The following is a 23,436-nucleotide window of genomic DNA, read 5'->3' as shown; positions in this document are numbered from 1 at the left end:
CACTCATAGGTCTAACAGGAGAACAGGAGAATCCTAATGGAGGACCAGGGGGAGGGGAAGAGGGAAAGAGAGTTGGGGAGAGAGAGGGATGCAAAACCTGAGAGACTATTGAATGCTGAAAATGAATTGAGGGTTGAAGGGGGAGTGGGAGGGGGGGAAAAGAGGTGGTGGTGATGGAGGAGGGCACTTATGGGGAAGAGCACTGGGTGTTGTATGGAAACCAATTTGACAAACTATTTAAAAATGAATAAATAAATAAAATAAAATTTAAAAAAACAGAGCTGTCCTTACTTCACAGTTGTGGCCATTCACAGTATGGTATTTTTGAATGACAGTCTTGTCTACAGAGTCATGGTCGTCAAATGTTACAAAAACAAAGCCTCTCTTTTTGCCACTGCCTCGGTCAGTCATGATTTCAATCACTTCAATTTTCCCATGCTGTTCAAAATAATCTTTTAGATGATGTTCTTCAGGGTCATCTTTAATGCCACCAACAAAAATCTTTGTCACATGTAAGTGGGCACCAGGTCTTTGAGAGTCTTCTCTCTAGATAGCCCTCTTTGATTCTGCAACTCTTCCATCCACCTTGCATGTTCCTGCATTCATGGCTGCATCCACCTCCTCCTCCACAGTGGCATGGGTGACAAACCCAAAGCCTCTGGGAGCGCTTGGTGTTTGGATCTCTCATTACCACACAGTCTGTAAGCGTACCCCATTGCTCAAAATGGCTCCTCAGACTCTCATCGGTTGTTTCAAAGCTCAAACCTCCTATGAAAAGCTCCCACAGACTCTTTGGGAGACTCTGACTTAGACATTACGGTGGTGGGAGGGGAGACTTTAACAATGCTTACTCAGCAGCGTCCACAGGCAGAAAGGGTTTCTGTCTTTTAAAAAATTTTTTTAAATTTTTTTTATTTTTGAGAAAGAGACAGAGCATGAGTGGGGGTAGGGCAGAGAGAGAGGGAGACACAGAGTCCGAAGCAGTCTTCAGACTCTGAGCTGTCAGCACAGAGCCTGACGTAGGGCTTGAACCTATGAACTATGAGGTCATAACCTGAGCTGAAGTAGAACACTTAACTGACTGAGCCACCCAGGTGCCCCGATTGGCTGTTTCTGTCTTTTGGGTGTTGTAAGTAGTGCTGCTGTGAACATGTGTGTACATGTAGTTGTTTTCTATTCTTTGGGGGTATATACTAGGAGTAGAATTGCTGGGTCATATGGTAATTCCATGTTTAAGTTTTTGAGGAACTGCCATACTGTTTTCCAGAGTAGCTGCACTGCTTTACACTCCTTCCAGCAATATACAAGGGGTCCAATTTCTCCACAGTCTAACATTTGTTATTTTTTTTTTATTATAGCCATCCAAGTGGGTGTCAAGTGGTATCTTATTGTGGTTTTGATTTGCATTTGCCCAATGACTAATGATGTTATCTTTTCCTCTGCTTCTTGGCCACTTGTATATCATCTTTGGAGAAATGTCTGTTCAAATTATTTGTCCATTTTTTAATTGGGTTTTGTCTTTGATTGAATTGTGTAATGATTAATTTTATGTGGGCTAGACTAAGGAATGCACATAGAGCTGATGAAACATTATTTCTAGGTGTGTCTGTGAGGATGTCTTCAGAAGAGACTGTGGATCAGTAGACTGAGTAAAGACCATTCTCACCAATACCAGTGGGCACCATCCAGTCTTCTGAGGGCCTGAATAGAACAAAAGTGGGGGAGGGTAAACTTGTTCTCATTGCTGCAGCTGAGATATCCATCTTCTCCCACTTCTGTACATTGGAGCTCCTCATTCTCAGGCTCTTAGACTTGGGCTAGGACTTATCCCATCACCTTGCCATTCTGCCCAGGCCTCTGGCCTTGGTCTGAATCACATCAGCAGCTTTCCTGATTCTCTGCAGATTGCAGATTATGGGACTTTTTGGCCTCCATAACCATGTGAGTCAATTCCTATAAAAATTTTCTCCAGTATATATGTATTTACATATGTGTATCTCTCTTGCTCTTTTCTCTTTCTGTGTATACACACACACACACACACACACACACACACACACACACACACACACACACACACATATATATATATCCTATTGGTTATGTTTCTCTGGAGAGCCCTAATACAAATTATAAGAGTTCTGATATATTCTGAACACTGGACATTCATTAAAAAAAAAAGAAACATTCTTTTGGAGGCACTTGGATGGCTTAGTCGGTTAAGCCTCTGACTTCGACTCAGGTCTTGATCTCACAGTCTGTGAGTTTGAGCCCTGCGTTGGGCTCTGTGCTGACAGCTCAGAGCCTGGAGCCTGCTTCAGATTCTGTGTTTCCCTCTCTGTCTCTGCTCCTCCCCCACTTGTGCTGTGTGTTTCTCTCTCAAAAATAAATAAAAACATTTTTTTGGGGCAAACCTTCCTTGACTCAAAAATCACTCACTTGTCTTTATATACAGATGGCCAACTGACACATGAAAAATGCTCAGCATCACTCATCATCAGGGAAATACAAATCAAAATCACAATGAGATACCACCTCACACTAGGCTAACAGAACAAAGACAACAACAGATGTTGGCGAGGATGCAGAGAAAGAGGATCTCTTTTGCACTGCTGGTGGGAATGAAAACTGGTGCAGCCACTCTGAAAAACAGTATGGAGGTTTCTCAAAAAGTTAAAAATAGAACTACCCTATGATCCAGCAAATTCATTATTAGGTATTTACCCAAGGGATACATGTGTGCTGTTCTGAAGGGGCACCTGCACCCCAATATTTATAGAAGTGCTATTGACAACAGCCAAAGTATAGGAAAAGCCCAAATGTCCATAGATGGGTGAATAGATAAAGAAGATACGGTATATGGTAATCCAATGGAGTATTACTCGGCAATCAAAAAGAACGAAATCTTGCCATTTGCAACTGTGTGATGGAACTAGAGGGTATTATGCTAAGCAAAATTAGCCAGTCAGAGAAAGACAAATATCATATGACTTCACTCATCTGAGGACTTTAAGATACAAAACAGATAAACATAAGGGAAGGGAAGCAAAAATAATATAAACAAAGGGAGGGAGACAAAAAAGAGAGTTGCTGGAGAGGGGATGGGCTAAATGGGTAGGGGGAATTAAGGAACCTACTCCTGAAATCGTTGTTACACTATATGCTAACTGGCTGTAAATTAAAAAATAAAAATAAATAAAAAATATATAAAGACCACTCACTTGTCTTTAAATATACTTAGATCTTTTATTTTTTATTTCTTTTTTTCTTTAAAAATTTTTTTTATGTTTCTTTATTATTGAGATAGAAGCAGAGTATGAGTGGGAGAGGGGCAGAATCCGAAGCAGGCTCCAGGCTCTGAACTGTCAGCACAGAGCCCGATGCAGGGCTTGAACCCATGAACCATGAGGTCATGACCTGAGTTAAAGTCGGACGCTTAACCGACTGAGCCACCCAGGTGCCCCTAAATATACTTAGATCTTTAATGTCTCTCAGCCTGTGATCATACTTTTTTTTTTGTCTGGAACATCCTTCTCTTCTTCTGGTGGCTGAAATTATAATTGTTCTTCCAGGCTCAGATCAACTGGTACGTCCTCTGAGAAGCTATGTTAACACTTTTCTCCTCCTTATTCCACTAGTTAGGTGCTCTTGACTATGGATATCTCTATAATGGTATACTTTTTTTTATTGTTTGCTTTAAACCACTAGGTTGTATTTCCAGGGATTATATTTTGATTTATTTCTGTCCTTATTATTTAGATGGCTTGGCATATAGTGGATGTTAATAAATGCTGAATGAAACCAGCATAGACTGGAATTTTGAGTGAAGAGTGGAGGTTTACTTGGCAGAAATGGTATAGAGAGGATGAGTTGGAAGCTATACCATTTATTCATTCATATAATAAATATTAAGAACTTACTCTGTGCCAGGAGCTCTGTTAGGTACTTGATACGCAGTAGACTATAAGAATAATAGTCTCTGTTGTCTTATATTCAAATAGGAGGATAGGCAATAAATAAGACATATAATTTAATTTCTTAAAAAAATTTTTTTGAATGTTTATTTTTGAGAGAGAGAGAGAGAGAGAGAGAAAGCATGAGTGAGGAGGGGAAGGTAGAGAGGGAGACACAGAGTCCAAAGCAGGCTCCAGGCTCTGAGCTGTCAGCACAGTGCCCAATGTGGGGATCGAACCCACAAAATGTGAAATCATGACCTGAGCTGAAATCGGATGCTCAACCGACTGAGCCACTCAGGTGCCCCAAGACATGTAATATAATTTCATGTGATAATAAGTTCTAGAAAAGAAGATAAAGCAGGGCAAAGTGTTTGAAAGTGCTGGGGGTGCTATTTTAGGTAGGATGGTCAAGCAAAGCTTTTAAAAAAAATTTAAAAAATTTTTGCTTAAGTTTATTTCTTTATTTTGAGAGAGACAGAGAAAGCGTGAGTGGGAGAGGGGCAGAGAGAGGGAAAATCCCAAGCAGGTTTGGCCATCAGTGCACAGAGCCCAACATGGGCTCGAACCCATGAAACTGTGAGATAATGACCTGAACTGAAATCAAGAGTCAAACGCTTAACTGACTGACCCACCCAGGCTCCCAAAAAGTGCTGTCTTAAATGGTAAGTAGCGTGATGCTTGACTCTGCATTTTCTAAGTCAAGAGAATGAATGAGCAGTATGGGAGCCAGCCAGATGTTTTCAGTTTCTGGAAGGCCATAGGTATTGCACATAAATGTTCATAGTAGCATTATTTACAGTAGCCAAAAAGTGGAGATAATTCAGATATCCACTGAGTAATAAATAAACAAAATGCGATATATCCACATGATGGAATATTATTCAGCCAGAAACTGGAACATGGTTCCAGTACTGATACATACTACAATGTGGATAAACCTTGAAAATGTATGCTAAGTGAAAGGCAACACATTATTTGATTCCATTTATAAAAATGTCCAGAATAGGCAAATCTGTAGAGACAGAAAATAGATTAGTGGTTGTCAGGGGTTAAGGGGAAGGGTTAATGCAGACTGACTGCTAATGGGTATGGGGTTTATTTTTAGGGTGATGAAAATGTTCTGAAATTAGATTGTGGTGATGGCTGCATAACTTTGTGGATATACTAAAAACCACTGAATTGTACACTTTTAAAGGGTGAATTGTATGGCATACAAATTATATCTCAATAAAAACAAAACTTGGATTTGCTGAAAACTCTTGATTTTAACATGGTTGTAGAAAGTTGTTATTTATTTTCTTTCTGATTGGAAGTCTTCCCCCAGGACTTCAGCCCACAAATGTGAGGACTTAGGAGCCCATTCCCAGTTTTAGATGTGAGCCTGAAGATAATTTTAGGCATGGTGCCACCAGTGGCTAGGTAGGGGATGCAACATTGTCCTGCTTTGGTTCAAGGGTCTTTTCCTGCCTTTGGCTGGGATAAGTATGGATGAATCATTCCCTATAGTCTGAAACATGTGGGATGTGAAGAATGAGCTGTCATCTCTGTTCTGATGACATCTTGAGTATCACACTGTTGTAGATCCAAATATAGGTCTGAACCATTTGCCCTGAATTCTTCATGGAGAATTCCCTGGGAACCAGTGGAGGATAGGGAGAAAGATAATCTAAGCCTGTGGGAGCAACCAGGTGAAACCAGGTGAGAGATACCAGTGACAGATATTTTTTTTTCCTCATCTTTTTACAGATGATCTATCAAAAGCTCAAGGGAAGTTGATTTTTTTCTTTAACTCTATAAACACTTATTGGTGGACTCTTAGGTGGCTGGTCCTAAATACACCCAGGAGGTGAAATAGACATCTAGGATACCAAAGGTCCAGGGAATGGTTCAGATAGGATGTGTAGAGTCAGAGGAGGGAGAGATGACTGTAAACTTGGTGATAAGAGGAAGCCTGGGAAATCCAGCCTAAGCCCGAGGTGAGAGGGCAGCATGCACTTGGTGTGGGACAATAGGGAGAATAAGGCAGGATACATTCTTATCCTTATATTTTCTGTGTTGTTTTTCTAGCTGCTCACTTTCACTCTGTAACAGACCTTTGAGCACCTGCTCTAAAGCTGTCCTGGTACTGGACAAAACTGGAGACACAGGCATTATGAGGCTTGGGCCCTGCCTTTAGAAGTGCTTAATGTTTTGGGGTACAGAGAGCTGGAAACAGTTGACTCTAACGCATGAATCAGGGTGTGTAATAGATAGAGATGGACTTGGTGTCTTAGACTGCAGACCAACGAACTCTGCTTAGTGATTAGGTAAGGCTACCCTTGAGCAGGCATTGAGACAGGGCCTTGATAGAGGAACCCCATAAGGTCATTGCCAGAAGGGGAAGCAGAGGTACAGAATGCTTCTTTGTCAGATGTGGGCGTCTCATTTTGCCCTCAGGTTTGATGAGGACCAAAGGGTCTATGTCCAGGAATAGCACTCTCCCTGCCACCCTGTGAAGCAGTGCTAGGCTGCCTGTGGAAGGCCCTTTTCTGTCCTGCACTTGTTACACTGCTGTTTTGGAAAGATGAAGCCTGAGAGGTGCCAGAGCTATGCCAGTTGCTATGGGACCGGAAACAGGTGAGGCTTGTAGCCCTGCTCGAATTAAGGAGTGAGGGGTTTGTCCTCTTCAGCTTAAGGCCTGCCTTTGCTGTGAAACTGGATAAGTAGTCTGCACAGCTTGTTTTTCATTTGGGGCTATTTTCAGCTCTGGAGCCCAGCAAGGTGGAATGATTGAGATGCTTTTGTAGGGTTCAAGCTTTTGCCAGATCCTATTTGCCAGGATATGGACCCAGCCATTTCCTGGGAGATCAGCTTTTGCAAATGCTCAGTGTTTAAAGGAAGAAGCATTTTTTTTCTTTTCTCTCAGTGGGGAATGTAGGACATGTGAAGGTGGGTGTTCAGTTTAACATCACAACCCAGGTCCTAAATGGAGATGCGAAATAGTTTGGGACATTGCCATATGGTCCCTAAAGCAGTTTTGAGGAACTCATCGGGATCCTTGGGTTTTTATGGTTATTGAGATGGCTAGGCCCTACTACAGGAGAGGCTCTCCACGTGTATATACCTGATGCTGGCTCAGGACTTGATCTCTTCTGTGCCTGCCTGTCTCTAGGGCTAGGAAAGCAGGTAGCTCAGCCTTGCTGTACTGGCAAGTGACCCATAAGTGTTCCACGTCTGGCAGTCTTCTCGAGAGTTCCCTTTTTAGTGAGTGCTTATTGTGTGTCAGGCAGCTATGGTGAACACCGTGCAGGATGCTGAGGTTTTATGATATGTAAGACAATACCATCATTTCAGTCCTAGGGCTTAGCACAGTGCCTTGTATATAAATAAATGCTTATGGTTTAATAAATGTTGATCCAAGGACAAACAAAACCAAAAATCAAAATAGTTTTTATAGGAACTCAGAAAGAAAGCTTGTGAGCATGGAGCTTGCTCTGTGCCAGGTACTGTATAAGTGCTTTCATAGACATTTAATTTTTCATACATCTGTCTGAGATGATTGTTATCAATATCTTATAGTACAGATAAGAGGTAAATTACTTGGCAAGAGTCACTTTATTTTTTTTTAATGTCTATTATTTTTTGGGGGGGTGGGTGGAGAGAGAGGCAGAGAGAGGGGGAGAGAGAGAATTCCAAGCAGGCTCTATGCTGTGAGCACAACTGAAGTTGGCAGGAAGCGCATCTCTATGCCTAAGTAGGGTGCTGATAACACAGATAAGGATAAGAAACTGGGCATAACCTTGAGGAACTACCATCTAAGGGGGGTGATAGGTGAATCGATGTCATAGGATCTGCGTGAAAAGGAGCCATGAAATCAGGGAAGGACCCTTTTACATTGTTAAGGGGTGTGGTGACCAGGAACTTCACTGTGAGGCCTCCTGAACCTCAGCTCTTGTTCTTCTTTTCCATACCTGCAGCTCCTCAAGGTAGTCTTCCTTACTACCCAACCATGTGTTTTGATAGTTTTATGAGTCTTACCTTGTCATTAAAATTGTTACTCCTTGAGACTAGGTGCTTATTTTTTTCTTGCCATCACTTAGACTTGGGTCACTTACCTAGTCTGGACCTCAGCTGCGTTATCTGTAAAATGAGGCCAATGATAGATAGGCGTATTAGAGTCTGAAAGCCGGGACCCACCCACATGTTGATCTCTGGATATTCACCTTATTTTCCCAAGTTGTGATTTCTGTGATCAGATCTAATATAAGGCTGGGCATCTGGGAGGCTTTGAATTAAGTTTGTCACTGAGATTATGGAGAGTATTTTATGGCACCTCAAAATTCTAAAACTTTCTCTGGCACCACTGTTAGATCCAGCCGCAGTGACAGAATCCCCAGGCTTCTCTTGGTCAGTCTCTTGGACTAAATCAGCATTTCTAGCCTGACAGTAGACTTTGGCTGAACTCTTATAAGCTCAAGAAGATGTTGTATTTTTTTTTCCATAAAAAAAAAGTTTATTCATTTTGAGAAAGAGAAAGTGCATGTGGGTGAGGGGCAGAGAGAGAGAAGGAGAGAAAGAATCCCAAGCAGGTTCTACACTGGCAGCACAGAGCCTGATGTGGGGCCCGAACTCACGAACCACAACAAGATCATGGCCTGAGCCAAAGTTGGACGGTCAAGCTACTAAGCCATACAGGTGCCCTGAGAGAATATTGTATTTAAATATATTTTCTAGGGTGGTGTTTTTCATTGTCAGCCAAGTCAGTTAGAGATAGTGGTTTCCTGATTTTGCTTCTGGAAGGCCTGACTTAAGCAATGGGTTCAGGACCCCAACCTTAGGATATTCACCTTGTCAGGCATTGGGCCAGACATCTAAAGCTCCATGAAACACTCTGTTCATGTACAATACCCACTTGAGCTCTAAAACTTGTAATATAGTCAACTTTGGTATAAGACTTAGGGAGGGGTGGAGTCCCAAGGTACCTAGCAGGAGATCACAGGAACTCTGAGCTACAGCTAAGTCCACCACTAACTAATCAGACAGTTAATAACAATAAAAATTATTATGTTAATTGTTAAGATAAAAATGTATATTGAGTACTTTTGTGTTATGTACAATTATGTATTTACCTTAATCATCATAGTAGCCAGTGAGATAGATTTTGTTATTCTCATTTTATAAATGAGGAATTTAAGGTCACATATCTAGTAGTAATTGGTATAAGTGGGACTCAGCCTAATTAGAAATTTCATGTTCTAATTCCAAAACTTATGTTTTTAACCATTGCACTATGCTGCCTCCCCAGTGATCTGGATATATGCGTATATTTCTGTGGGTGAGGGCTGCCTCTTTGGGAGGGGAGAGATGTGGTAACAGGTTGTTTTTTCCTAAGCACCTGAGTTATTTATTTTTGGAATGTATGCTGAGTGCCAGGTACTGTGTAGATACCACAGATACTAATTTTATTAAGTAATATTTTTATTTTTTCAATTAAAAAAGGTGGCACAGTATAAAGTAAAGAGCATTGAACTAGATCCAGAATCCTGGCTCAATTTTTTACTAGCTTTGTGACCTTTGAATAGCTTACTCAATTTCTCTTAAATCAATTAATATGTTTAAACCTCTCAGAACAGTGCCTAGCGTGGAGTAAGTGTTCAATAAATGTTGGCTTTTATTAATCCTGTTTCTAAATTGAGGGCTAATAAATGTATCAGGCTGTGGGAATACAGTGGTAAACAAGATAATCTCAACCCTGACCTTACAGATTTTTACAGTCCAGTGGAGATAGATTTTTAAACAAGTGATTGGAAATATGACGAGTGCTCTGAGAAAGTGCAGAGCGGTGTGGGTCCCTGTACAGAGGGACCTCACACCATGTGAGGGCTCAGGAGTCTCTGAGGAGATGTCAAAGGTGGGTCCCGAGGTGGATAGGAGTAGTACAAACTCTGGGACTGACTGCCCTGCCACCTATTATATCAGTGCCACTTTGGGCAAGTTACTTAATTGACCTGTGCCTTTTATCTCAATAATGAGGATAATGATACGATCTCTCTCATAAGGTAGTTATGAGGATTACTAAGTAATATTTGTAAAGTGCTTAGGGTGGTGCCTGGCACATAGTAAGTACTCTCCATATAGGTTAAATGAAATAAATAGATGAAGTACACTCTTTTTAAAGCATGCATCTTGGTATTCTTCTCTTTAAATTCCTGTATTAACTTGTCATATCTGGTAGGCTAAAGTTCAAGTTCTTTAATATGGTAAATATCATATTTTCTTGGGATAGTCCTTATTTACAGTTATTTTTCTGTCTCTCTTTTACTCTCAGTAACCCTGTTTAGACCATAAATTACATGGCCACTCATGTGTGGTGACCTTCCACACGAGGCCTTCCATGGTCTGACCCCTTTGTCTGGCTCCAGGCTCATCTTTTGACATTGCTTCACTAGGACCTTACCTAAGTGTTTCTGTGAACTACTTGTTATTTCCCAAAGCCATGCCATGTTCTGTTGTTTTGGGGGTTTGTTGTTGTTGTTGCATATTTGAGCCTTTGTATATGCTGTTCTCTCTTCTTGGAATGACCTCTCCTTTTTACCTCCATCTTCTTCCCCTAGCACTGCCCTCCTGGCATATATGTACTCATTCTTCAAGATATACCTCAGTTATCTTCTATGAAGACTTGGCCTTGTGTACCTAGTTAGGTTATTTATTTTCTCTTTTGGGCCATCACTATATAATTAGTATAACTCTTCATTGTGCTTCTTATCACTATCGTATTGCAATTGCTTACTTTCATGGCTTTCTACCACATTTTGAGTTGCTACAGAGCAAGGACTGAGTGCTCTTTATTTCACTAAAAAAAGTATTGCGTTATGGCATAACTATGATTAAATGAATGAAATGCTTGAAGAGTTTTTACCTATGTGTATACTCTTATAACTACCACCTAGATCAAGATACAGATACATGTCTGCATATTCAGAGTCTGGCATGTGGTCGGCAAACCTTTTCTGTAAGGAACCAGCCAGTAAATATTTTAGGCTTGATGAACCGCATGGTTTTTTGTCAAAGCAGCAAGTTGCTGCAGGAGAGCAGCCATAGACAGTACGTAAATGAACATGCATGAACGTGTTCCAATAAACTGTATTTGCAGACATGTGTTGGGCTGGATATTTGGCCTGAGAACCACAGTTTGCTCGTCCCTTATTCAGCACAGTGCCCAAGGACAAAAAGAAATTGAGGAAATGTCTGTTGAATTGTCGTCAAAGATCTTGTTCTTAGAAACCATTTTCTTGAGTTTTCTAGTGGTGGAACAGCTGGCACCTACAGATAGAGCCTGTGCTTTGGGGAAGTACATCTTGAAGCAGGTTGCCGTTTCACAAGTTGTTTGTGTTCATAAGGGAATAAAAATGTCACCTCTTCCAGCACAGTTTTGGTGGCCTGTGGTCCCTGGTAACTATGGGGTCCATGAGTGTATTTGTGTAATCACTTGAGGCCAGGGACTATGTCTTATTCATTTTGTCCTTAGTGTCTACCATAGGGTATTAGACAGGGACACTTAATAAATATTTGTTTTTGAATGAATAAATGAATTTGAGTTGGCTTTTAGTAGTTCAATAAGCCTAAGGGAAATTGTACGTTTACTTACAATAAAAGTGCCTTTGCTTTTGGTTTTAATTATGTTAGCTTGCTCTTGCTGATCAGTGCTTTGACTGGCAGTTGATGGCATCATAGGACATAAACCTGTCCGGTGAGTGAACGACCTTGGACACAAGTGTACAGCCAACTAAGCAACTGGTAGCACAGCGCAGTGCTTGAATGTCTACATGTTTACTTTCACTTTCTTGCTCATTAGTATCAAAGCCAGGATGGTGAGGTGTGTGATTTCAAAATATTGTTATGAAGCCTTGATTATTGTATGTGGTTGGTTGAAATCTGGATCAGCATTTTGAAAAGAAAAAGTAGTGATAATAAACACAGCTGAAAACGAATTATTTCTCAATAAGTGCACTTTGTTTATAGGCAAAATCATTCAAAATGTGGAGGGGTGTGGAAGGAAAATAGAATCTAAGCGTTGATAAAAAGGATGGATTTCATTATTTCTGAGTCAGAAATAGGCAGCTAAACTGTTATTAACATAAAAAAATTTTTTTTTCTCCAGTGGCTGGCCTTTTTCACCAGTGTCTTATACTTACTTATTTTTTGTCATTCACGATTGGTAGTTAGATACCTGAAGCCTGGTCTGAGGGTAATTTTCAGTAATCTCTAGGGAACTTTCCTATTACTGCCCTCCCCCTATCCCCTACACACACACACACACACACACACACACACACACACACACGCGTGCACACACTCACACTATAGCTGGCCAGGCACACAGCGGTTGGCCGCAGAGTTGAACCTTAATTCCTGCTGCCTCTCATGTCTTCACAGAACTTCATATGTGTTTTCTGAATATGGGAAGGGATTGGCATGAAGGTTGGGATGGGATGGGGGTTGAGTAACTTTAGTGTCAGGAATAAAAGGCAAATTATCTTCTACCTAAATAGTTATAATGATGATCATATATACTTTCAGAATACAAAGAATTTTAATTTCTTCTTTTATTTGATCCTTGTTGCTATCCTGGGGAGTAGCCCTATTTGCACAAGGGTAAGAAGAAGCTCAGAGGGTGACTTTTTAAAGGTGTCACGCTGCGATTAAAGTGCAGAGCCAAGATTTGAAGCCAGTTCTTTTACTCAGGTTTCTGTATTCCTTATAATGCAGCATTGGTTTCAAACTGTTTTCTAGGTATTCTAAGGCTCCCCAAGCTGCCTCAGGGATCACTGTGGAAGAAGTGAGTCATTGGGAAGAACTCTAGACTTTTCTCACATGTCTCAACCATAGCCCCTCCATATTCAGCTTATCTTTTAACTTGAAAAGATCTTTGTTATTATGGGAATTTTAAACATATACAAAACCGGAGAGGGCAGTATAATGAACCCCCATGTGCACGTTACTCCCCATTTACAGTTATGTACTTGAGGCCAATCTTATTAATCCTGTTTCATCTTTACCCTCCCATCCCTTTGGATTATTTTTTAAAATGTTTTAAAAATATATTTTTAAAATGTTTATTTTTGAGATAGACAGACAGAGTGTGAGCACAGAACCTGAAGGAGGCTCCAGTCTCTGAGCTGTCAACACAGAGCCAGATGTGGGGCTCCAACTCACAAACTGGGAGATCATGGCCAAAGTTGGATGCTCAACTGACTGAGCCAACCAGGTGTCCCCTTTTGGATTATTTTGAACAAATTCTAGCCATATTATTTCATCCATGAACATTATTATGTATTTCTAAAAGCATTGTATTTGAAAATATAACCACAATATGATTATCACACTTAAAAATGTAATAATAATTCTTTAATATCATCAATCTGTAGGTCTTTAAGTTGATTTGTTCATATCAGTGTCCAATGAAGGTCTATGTATATTATGTCATCAGCAATAGTGATAGTTTTACATCCTTTCCCGTTTGGATGAGACAGTTTGCCAATGTCAGTTTGGATGTCTTTCATTTCTTTTTTCTGTTTGATCTAAACCTTGAGTTTCTTCTAATTCATTGCTTCCCTCCCCGCCTCCCATTTTTACTTTTCCTTGCAATGCTCTACTGAAGAAAGTGAATCATTTGTCTGGAAGTTTTTCCCAGTTTCTGGATTTTGCTGATTCTTTCTCTATGATGGCACTTAACATGTTCCTATGTCCTCTGTATGGTACTATTGGTAGTTGGATCTTGAGCTTGATAAGATTCAGGTTTGCTTTATTTTCTTTCTTTTTAAAAATGTTTATTTTTGAGAGAAAGAGAGTGTGTGTATGAATTGGGGAAGGGCAGAGAGAGAGGAGACAGAGAATCCCAAGCAGGCTCCTTGCTGTCAGTGTAGAGCCCAATGTGGGTCTTGAACCCATGATCCATGAGATCATGACTTGAGCCAAAATCAAGAGTTGGATGTTTAACCAACTGAGCCACCAGGCACCGCTTTCTTTTTAAAAACTGTTGATTATAACAGGGAACCTGGATGGCTCAGTTGGTTGAGTCTCTGACTCTTGGTTTCAGGTCAGGTCATGATCTTGCAGTTAATGGGTTTTAGCCCTGCGTCTCGCTCTTTGCTGGCAGTGTGGAGCCTGCTTGGGATTCTCTCTTTTTCTGTCCCTCCCCTGCTTGCACTGTCTCTGTCTCTCTGAAAATAAATAAATAAAAAATTTTAAAAAGTTTGTTTATTTATTTTGAGAGAGAGAGAGAGAGCGTGAGTGAGCGCACAAGCAGGGGAAGGGCAGAGAGAGGGGAGAGAATCCCAAGCAGGCTCTGCTCTGTCTGTGCAGAGCCTGACATGGGGCTTCCTCTTATAAACTGTGAGATTATGTCCTGAGCCAAAATCAAGAGTGCCACTCAGGTGTCCCTCTTTTCTTTTTGAAGGATGTCTAACTATATCTTTTTTCTCTCTGTAATGTTAAGATTGATGAGTGGGTTCAGATAGTGGTCATTTGATCTATTTGTTAAAATATTTGCTATCAACTTTTCCCCTCATGATTTTAGGAGCCATTGATGTTTTCTACCTGGATCCATTATTTCATTAGAGATCTAAATTAGATATGGAGACTCCTAATTAGATTTAATTTGAACTGCATTTGAAAGAGAGTGTTGTAATGTTCAAAAATAAAGTTTGAAAACCATGCGTTGTAACTGTTCTCTAAAAGCACCAACTACAACAGGAACTAGGAACTCTGAAGTGGGGACAGTGCCTGTAACTAACTTCTAAAACTTTTTAAACCATCTTTACTTCCTCATGTGTGCGGTTTTGGGCCTACAGTCTTTCCCAACGCAACAGTTAAACCCTTACAACAAAAAGGGCCCATATGTTTTAACTTAAAGAGTAAATGGATGGACTGTCTTACTCTAGAGCCAGGCCTGGGGGAGGGAGCTCTAAGGGGTAGAATCAGAGTTCTGATCTAATGAACAAAGGAGGTGGTTAAGTCCCTGGGGCCTAGGCCTGAAGAAGAGCCTGAAAAGTGGCCTTAGCAGCATCTAAGACTAGACACTTCTAGCTGAGAATGGGAGGAACAGACCCTTATCCTTATTCCTTATTCCATACCATAAGGGGACTCTCTAGTCTATCCAAATGGCCTGCCTGTTTAGGCTTCATTTCTGTCCCATCTGACATGTTCCAGGCCCAAGGTCTTGGTAGCTATGTTTAAGGCTGACTCTTAGGAATCCTAAACTGATAACCACAGGACAGCCTGATGGCTCCTTGTTTTTGGCCCTGTTCTAAGGAAGGCCAAGGGCAGGAACCTCTTTGCAATAGCTTTGGCTGATCCTTGGCCAGCAATAACTTATGTCACTCTGGCCAAGAGAAGAGCTGCTGTGGAGCACTTGGTGTTCTCTAGCCTTTGCAGAGGTCACAGGCAGACAGGGCAGGGGAGCAAGACCTTAATTAGCTAGGGACTGCTGGAGCAAAGCCATTTGGCAGTGTCTTACCTCAGCTCCTTAGCTCCTTAACTCCTCAGCGAGACTGGCTCCTTCTCCTGGTGACAGTGCAAATACTTTTACTGCTTTCAGGTCTTTGAGAGATCTCCCTTCTCCTGTGAGCTTCAACACAATTCTATGTAGAGCGGTTAAAGGCTGATATCAAAAGCTAGTTAGGTGGAATGACAAATATTCCTTCCATCTGCGCAGTGCTTTTTAACCACTCAGGCACGTTTTACTTCATTTGTTCTGAACCGATAGTCTGTGAATTGTAGATGAGGAAATTGAAGCTCAGAAAGGAGAAGGACTCTGGATTCCCAGACTAGAGGTCTTTCTACCAGTATATGAAGGACAAGGGGAAAGGTAGAGGATGGTAAGTAAAATTGGGTAGCTTTTATGTGCCAGGCACTGTGGAGGGTGCTTAGCTTAGCTTTCTCACAACATTATGTGGTAAACAATTTTACTACTCTGAACCCCACAGTGCTCTAGTGACTTAGCCAAGGTTATAGCTAAGAAGTGGCAGTGCCTGGAATCAGTAAGTCTATTTGACTTTAGAGCCCATGTCTTTCTATTATTATACTGTATTCCTTGCCAGTTTATTCTAAAACTATTTATTGAACTGCAGATGTAATGCTAGGTACAAGGGATATTAGAATGTGTGATAGTCAGTAATCTCCACCCTCATGGAACTCATAATTTTGGTGACGGTTCACTACTACATTAGAGGGAATTGGGACCAGCAGCAGATAGAGGGATAGGAGGCAGTGGGAGCTCGGGGGCCTCTAATCTTTCATGGGAGAGGATCTGGAGGAGGAGGCTTCCCAGAGAAGTAGGTACCTCAGCTAGTCTAGTGATGAAGAACATAGGCCCTGGGGTCAGTCTGCCTAGGTCTCATCTCTTGCTAGTAATAAATACTTTGGTCAAGTTGCTTAACCTCTCTGAGCCTACTTCCTTATCTATAACATGGAGATAATCATATTATCTACCTCAAAGGGCTGTTGTGAAGATTAAGATGAGATAATTCATGTTAAACATTTAGCAGATTGCCTGACACATAAAAAGCTCTCATTAAATGTCAACCATTATAGCTATCATTGTCAAACCTGTGTTTCTCCTGTATTCAGCTCAAGTAGGGACAAATGAAGCCAGGATCTCTTAGGACCTCTTATTATCAATAAAGTGGAGTTTGTTTAAGTGATTTCAGAATATTCCATTGAGGCCTAAGATTCTGTCAAAGTAAAAACTTCCATTTAATTGCTTGTTGGAGGACAACTGTTTTTATCTGAAGGTCACCCAACCTGGCTTGTGCTCCCTAGAGCATCTCTGTTCAGTCCCTGGGATTCTGATAAAGACCCCTCTTTCCTCTCCTACCTCTTCATTGGACAGGCAAGAAGCTTGCCCCCTTTAGAAACTGGTCTATTCCCCTAGAGCCCATGTTCTTTATCACTAGACTAGCTGAAGAACACACTTCTCTCAAAAGCCTTTCCTGGCAACTTCCCTGACCACCACATATTAGCGCACCCCTCAAGCTCCCATCGCCTCCTTTCCCTCTGGCTATTTCTATGTTCTCATTCCCCCTGTCATAGCAATGAGCCTCACCAAATTATGAGTTCCATGAGGGCAGAGATCACTAAATCTTACACTTCCTTGTATCCCTTGTACCTAGCATTGCATCTGCAGCCCAGTAAGGATTTTTTTAGAATAAACAACTGTCAAGGAATATAGTAGTATAATGATAGAAAGTTAGCAGGCAGATCTGAATCTAGGTAAACTTTTCCCAAGCTTATTGTGCTGGAGAAAGTAATGTGATTTTAGTAGTCCAAGTAGTACAGGTGCTCTTTCCTACTTTAGGATCCTGTCCATTTGGGGAACTGTGCAATAACAATACCTTTATACATTTGTATAAATAAGTGTTCATTATAAAATATACATTTTCTTTTTTCTTTTTTTTTGATACAGAGAGAGATAGAGCATGAGAGGGGGAGGGTCAGAGAGAGAGGGAGACACAGAACCGGAAGCAGGCTCCAGGCTCTGAGCTAGCTGTCAGCACAGAGCCCGACATGGGGCATGAACCCACGAATGTGAGATCTGACCTGAGCCGAAGTCGGAGGCTTAACCGACTGAGCCAAAATATACATTTTAAAATAAGTGTCCTTCAGGGGCACGTGGGTAGCTCAGTTTGTTAACCGTCTGACTCCTGATTTCAGCTCAGATCATGATCTCACCGTGGTGAGATGGAGCCCCTTATCAGGCTCCATGCTGGGTGTGGAGCCCGCCTAAGATTCTCTCTGCTCCCCCTCACCCCCTTCCCATCTCCCTCTGCCCCTCCCCTGCCCTTCCCCTGCATGTGTGCATGTGCTCCTTTTCTCTCATAAAATAAGTGTTCTCCAAAGAAACAAGTAAATGAAAGAAAATAAATGTTCTTCAGAACATCACTATCATATGAAAAGAAAATAGGTATTTTGAAAGACCTTTGACATCAAGTTTGGAAAAGCTGGAGGTTTTAATATGATAAGGAAAGGGATTCAGGGTTTTCTACCTTTTTTCAAGCTTAAACTCATGACCCTGGATCAAGAGTTGCGTTGTCTATGGGCTGAGCCAGTCAGGTGCCCTTCCTACATTTTTTCTTTTTTTAGTTATAGAATTTTGACCCCCTCTCTACACCACCCTCCCTACCCCCTCAAAACCCCCATCTATTGACATTACATAAGATGCTAGTGTTCCACGGAATACTTCTAATTAAGTAAATGAACACAAAGTGGGTTCCTATTTTTCTGTTAGTAGGGCCTGGAAAAGTAGAATGGCAACCCATCCTTTGGTCCGAGGGCTACCCTTCTTTTCACAGACTGGGATGTTGCAACAGAGAGGTGGATGTTGGGTAATCCACCAGTCCTTGGTTATGTCCCAGAATCAATGGTAGATTTAGCTAATCAAGCCTCTATTGCTGGCAGTCTTTTGCTTCTGGAGGGGAAGATAAGTGCCCTGCTTTGTGGGAACAATGCTTAGTTCCATCAGGGAACTATCTGTCTGCTCTTTTGTGAATTGCAGGTGGCCTAGAAGTGGGTTGGGGGTGGATGGCATTAAGTAATTTCAGTCTTACAGAGTTCTGGGTTCCAGTCCTCACTCTACTTTGATGCAGGTACTTCCATTTTCTCAATCCTAGTTTTCTTATTTAAAGATGAAGAAGTTGGGTTAGATTAAGTACATTCAGTAAATATTTATTAAACATTTAATGTATCACTCTACTAGGATAATGGGGATGTAGTGCTGGAAAGCAGACACTGTCTTGTGAAACTTCATCTGGTAGAGATGATTGGATGATATGAGTGGGGAAGTACATTACAGACGAAGACTTCAGCAGTTGAGGATCACTGTAGTTTAGCAGGCTTCCTGGAAATGGTGTGACTTAGTCTCTAAGACTGTGTTTAAGGTCTATATACTGCAGAAGTTCAGGGAGGCACTTGGATTGTAAAAATGATCTGAGTGCTGGTAGGAAGTGAGCATAGATAACAGACTGCTAAGGTGAAGGTGTTATCCTGTATTGCTCTTAGATATGGCGCCACCATGGCCGTTCTGCTGAGGGAGTGTTTTCTGGGCTGCTGCAGGTAGCACTGCCAGAGGGAATTTGCAGCTAAGGACAGAGGGAGGGTCTGGGGACATGGGGATTCATGTTGTAGGTAGAGGCAAAGAATCATAAGTGATCAATTCAGAAGCGAAAAGAATTGGAATTGGTGAGTTGTAGCATGTGAAATGGGTCAGGCAACAGTTCTGTTTTGGGCTATGAATGACAGTGGGACTTGAAACCTGAATTTGTTTACACGTAATTTACTAAGTTCTTACCATAAGCCAGGTTCTTTTTTTTTTTAATATTGCATTTATTTTTAAGAATTTACTTTTTGTTTTGTGAAAGAGAGAGAGCGCAAGCAGGGAAGGGTTAGAGAGAGAGAGGGAGAGGGAGAATCCCAAGCAGGCTCTATGCTGTCAGTGCAGAACCTGATGTGGGGCTAGATTTCACGAACTGTGAGATCATGACCTGAGCCAAAACCAAGAGTTGGATGCTTAACAGAGCCACCCAGGTACCCAAACTAGGCACTGTTATTAGTAGTTTTAGTGGTAAGCTCATTTAAATTTTTATTATTTAATTCTTATTATTAGGGTGTTTAATTTTTATACCAATCCTAAGAGGGTAAGTACTATTATCTCCTTATTTTATAGGGGACAAAACAAAGGCCCACAGAACTTAACTTGCTCACACTCACATGGTTAAGAAGCGGTGGGGCCTGGATGATATGTTTCCAGGGTCCTTGCTCTTAATTACCATGCTATGCAGTTTAGGCGGTGAGAAGCCATCATGGATTTCTGACTAGTGAAGCAACTTGTTGCAAGTAGCATGGTGCAAGGCAATTTCCCAAGGAAGGATGGAATTGAAGGCAAGAAGATTAGCCATAGGTTGTTGTAGTACTCACCTTAGTTACTTTTGAAAGTATGTAAAGGTCTTGAAGCTATTTCACACATGACTTCCTGAGATGGATCTGGCAATGGCCAGCCCTATTTGTAATCAGCCCATTTTTTGGAAATTATTTTCTAAAGAATTTTAATCTACAGGAAACTCTTCTATCCCTATTGGACAGGTTGTTCCAGGCAGAAGGGCCCCAGGAATCAGGTCAGGAATCCCTCCTTTGGGGTCAGAGTCCAAGCAACATCTGGAACCATTTGCAAGAGGGGAAATATTAAGACTTCCTGTTGCCATTAGAGTTTGCTCTCCTGATAGGGGGGACAGTCATGGTTGATAGTCAGTCTGCTTGTTTATCTTGAGAGACTGGGTAAGTGGGCTGGGTAACAGAGATGTGACAGACATAGTCCTAGTCCTTGAGCAGTCCACAGATTACTGAAAAGATAAGCATATAAGCAAGTGCACTCCGTATAGTGTCACAAGTGCTACAGTAGAGGAACATAGACGATGTACTGGGAGAAAGGAAGAAGAGTCTAAATGCTTAGCAAGAGGGAGTCCGGGAAGGCTTCAGAGATATTTAAGGTGGATCTTTAAGAATGACCAGAAGTGTACTAGGCAGTGTGAGGAAGTACATTGCATGCTCAGGGAATGGTAAGTTGTTCCTGGTGCTGGACTGACTGTTGGGCTGCTCAAAAGGGATTCTGAATGGCAATGAGCTTACATCCTATTGGAGTTGAGCTTTATCCTAGATGGAGAGTGACTTGGTTAGAGTAGCGTTTTAGAAAGAGCTTGTTGATACCTGTGCTCAGGAGGCTGAGAATGGATAAACTAGAGGCAGAGAAGCAGTTGCAAATGATGAGGCTGGAACAGGGCATTGGTCCTGGGGATTGACTGAAATTTTGTGAGTGAAAGGCAAGGAAGTGTTAGGTGACTGGGTGTTAATTAGTGTGATGCCATTCACATGTGAGAATACAGGCTGGAGAGCTGGTGTGCAGAGTTAATGTTGGTTTTGAGATGCCTATGGGTGGCATTTGCTACTTGGGAGAGAAGATAAGAGTTTTGGAGCTTTTGAGAGAGGTAGAAACACAGCTATGGGAATGATTTCTAAATGAGAGTGGAAACCATTAGAAAGAGATGAAATTACCTGAGTGAAATCCATAAAGTGGGGAAAGGATGGAGGTTGAGGATAGAGCCCAGGGTAACTCTGATATGTGTAGACAGAAAAGCCAGGGAAGGAGTCTGAGGAGTAGCAACCAGAGAGGTAGGAGAAAATTCTGTCTGGGAAGCCAGGAATGGGAAGATTTTTTAAAAGAGGGTAAGTATCTGTCAAGCAGAGAACAAGGAGGGTGAGTCCTGAAATGAAGCTACTGAGTCATTGGTGACCTGGTGACAGTTTCAGTAGAGGGGTGGGGACCGAAGCTAGACAGGGCTGTGGCTTAGGGAGGGGTAGGAGGTGAGGACAGAGACTGCAAGTATTGACTTCTCGTTTGAGAAATATAGTAGTAAGGGAAGGAAGGAAAGAAGGTGACATTTTGAAGAGGAACCAGGGAAGGCAGGTTCAAAGATTTTGTTTTTTCGAAGTTGTCAGAGTGGAGTGGGGAGCTGAGCTGGTGCAGGTTGAGGGAGGAGAGATAGAGAAATGCAGCCGATGAAGGTGCCATGCCTCTCTCAGAGCCTCAAGTTACTGTGGGAACCCTACACCGTGATGCTGTGTTGAAGCCTGGGTCACAAGAAAGCGTGTAGGGCAGACACTGGAGACCTTCATGTTAATAATAATTAATGTAGGACCATATATTGACTAAACTCTGCATGCTAGGCTTTTTTCTAGAAACACTGAACAGAATTCTAATGCTAACCACAACTTCCGGAAGTAAGTACACTATATCACCATTTTCCATGTGAAAATAGACGAATTAAGAAACATTCAGGCATTTAGAGGTAGAGCCAATGTTTCAGCTGAGGTCTGTGAACCTACAAGGTGTGCTCTTTCCACTCTGTTGTGCTGTCTTTTCCATTAGAAGTTCTATTCTTAAGACTCTAAAGGAGGCCTTGGAAGGGGGTGCAGAGGGATGGATGGTCCAGAGTGATAAAGTTAGTGCTCTGTGACTGGCCCTACCCTGGGAGAAATGGGACTTAATCTCTGGAGTAGAGGAGAAAGGTCTTGGTCTTGCCTTGCTCTGTTTTCTCTCTGCTTAGCCATTGGCTTTCACTTTTTGTTTCTCCATCTTTCAGTAATTTCCTACCTAGCCCTGTTGTTGACAATTTACAGAGCAAAAAGGATAACCTTCTAAGTCCAAGCTATTCTTTTTGACAGACTACCTGTGAGGACTTGCCAAGTTGTAGGATGCCACTCTCTTTGGCACAGGGCACATGATAGGTTTTTCCTGGCAAGTATTTTTATTCAAATGGAGTAATTTTGAATCCGTGGAAAGAGCAAAACATTGAAAATTAGAAGACATGATTTCCAGTATAAGTGAGCAGATAGGTTACCCCAGGCAGGCCACTTCCCTTGCATATTTACTTGACATAAGGTGGGGACTGTGTTTTATCCCTGTGTCCCATACACCTGGCTCACAGCCTGATTGAACAGGTGTCCCGAGTAAGTTTATTCTGCTCATCTGTTAAAGGAGGGAGTTGGACCTTTTGATTTCTAAACATCATTGCAATTCTAAAAGTGTATTGTTCTATGAGGATTTACATACTTTAATTGTAAAATAATAAGGGTGGTGATTTGTTTAGGACCTACTACTTCCCAGGTACTGTGTGATGCTCTTCACATATTTATTTCTTTAGATGATCTTAAAAATTTAAGATTTTTAAAATCTTAAAATCATCATCAGGGAAATACAAATCAAAACCACACTGAGATACCACCTCACACTGGTTGGAGTGGCTAAATTAAACAAATCAAGAGATTACAGATGTTGGCGAGGATGTGGAGAAACGGGCACCCTCATGCACTGTTGGTGGGAATGTAAACTGGTGCAGCCGCTCTGGAAAACAGTGTGGGGGTTCCTCAAAAAATTAGCAATAGAACTCCTCTATGACCCAGCAGTAGCACTGCTAGGGATTTACCCAAGGGATACAAAAGTGCTGATGCATAGGGGCACATGTACCCCAATGTTCATAGCAGCACTGTCAACAATAGCCAAAACATGGAAAGAGCCTAAATGTCCATCAACAGATGAGTGGATCAAGGAGATGTGGCATATATACACAATGGAGTACTACATGGCAATGAGAAAGAATGAAATATGGCCATTTGTAGGAAAGTGGATGGACCTCAAAGGTGTCATGCTAAGCGAAATAAGTCAGGCAGAGAAGGACAGATACCATATGTTTGCACTTATAGGTCTAACAGGAGAAACCTAACAGGGGACCATGGGAAGGGGAAGGGGAGGTAAAAGTTAGGGAGAGGGAGGGAGGCAAATAATGAGAGACTCTTGAATACTGAAAACAAACTGAGGGCTGAAGAGGGAGGGGGAAAGGTGAAGGGGCGTGTTGATCATGGAGGGGGGCACTTGTGGGGAAGGGCACTGGGT

At 41.7% G+C, this 23,436-nt stretch overlaps 1 protein-coding gene across 8 annotated transcripts in view; it reads left to right on the top strand.

Moving 5' to 3' along the window:
- Positions 1-23,436, top strand: part of STIM1 (stromal interaction molecule 1) — a 181,669-nt gene that overhangs the window by 23,987 nt on the left and 134,246 nt on the right. The window contains exon 1 of one of the 8 annotated variants that reach the window (XM_029956163.1): positions 6,394-6,572. The exons of the other annotated variants lie outside the window; for them this stretch is intronic. Within the exon in view, the coding sequence (XP_029812023.1) occupies positions 6,545-6,572 (28 nt within the window). The 5' untranslated portion in view covers positions 6,394-6,544. Of the gene's footprint in view, positions 1-6,393; positions 6,573-23,436 lie in introns of those variants that run through there. 8 annotated transcript variants of the gene reach the window in all.

The sequence above is a fragment of the Suricata suricatta genome, chromosome 11 (genome assembly GCF_006229205.1).
Source record: "Suricata suricatta isolate VVHF042 chromosome 11, meerkat_22Aug2017_6uvM2_HiC, whole genome shotgun sequence".
Classification (NCBI taxonomy): domain Eukaryota; kingdom Metazoa; phylum Chordata; class Mammalia; order Carnivora; family Herpestidae; genus Suricata; species Suricata suricatta.
The sequence above is the reverse complement of the archived record's forward strand: the minus strand, read 5'-3'. Positions and strand labels throughout refer to the sequence as shown.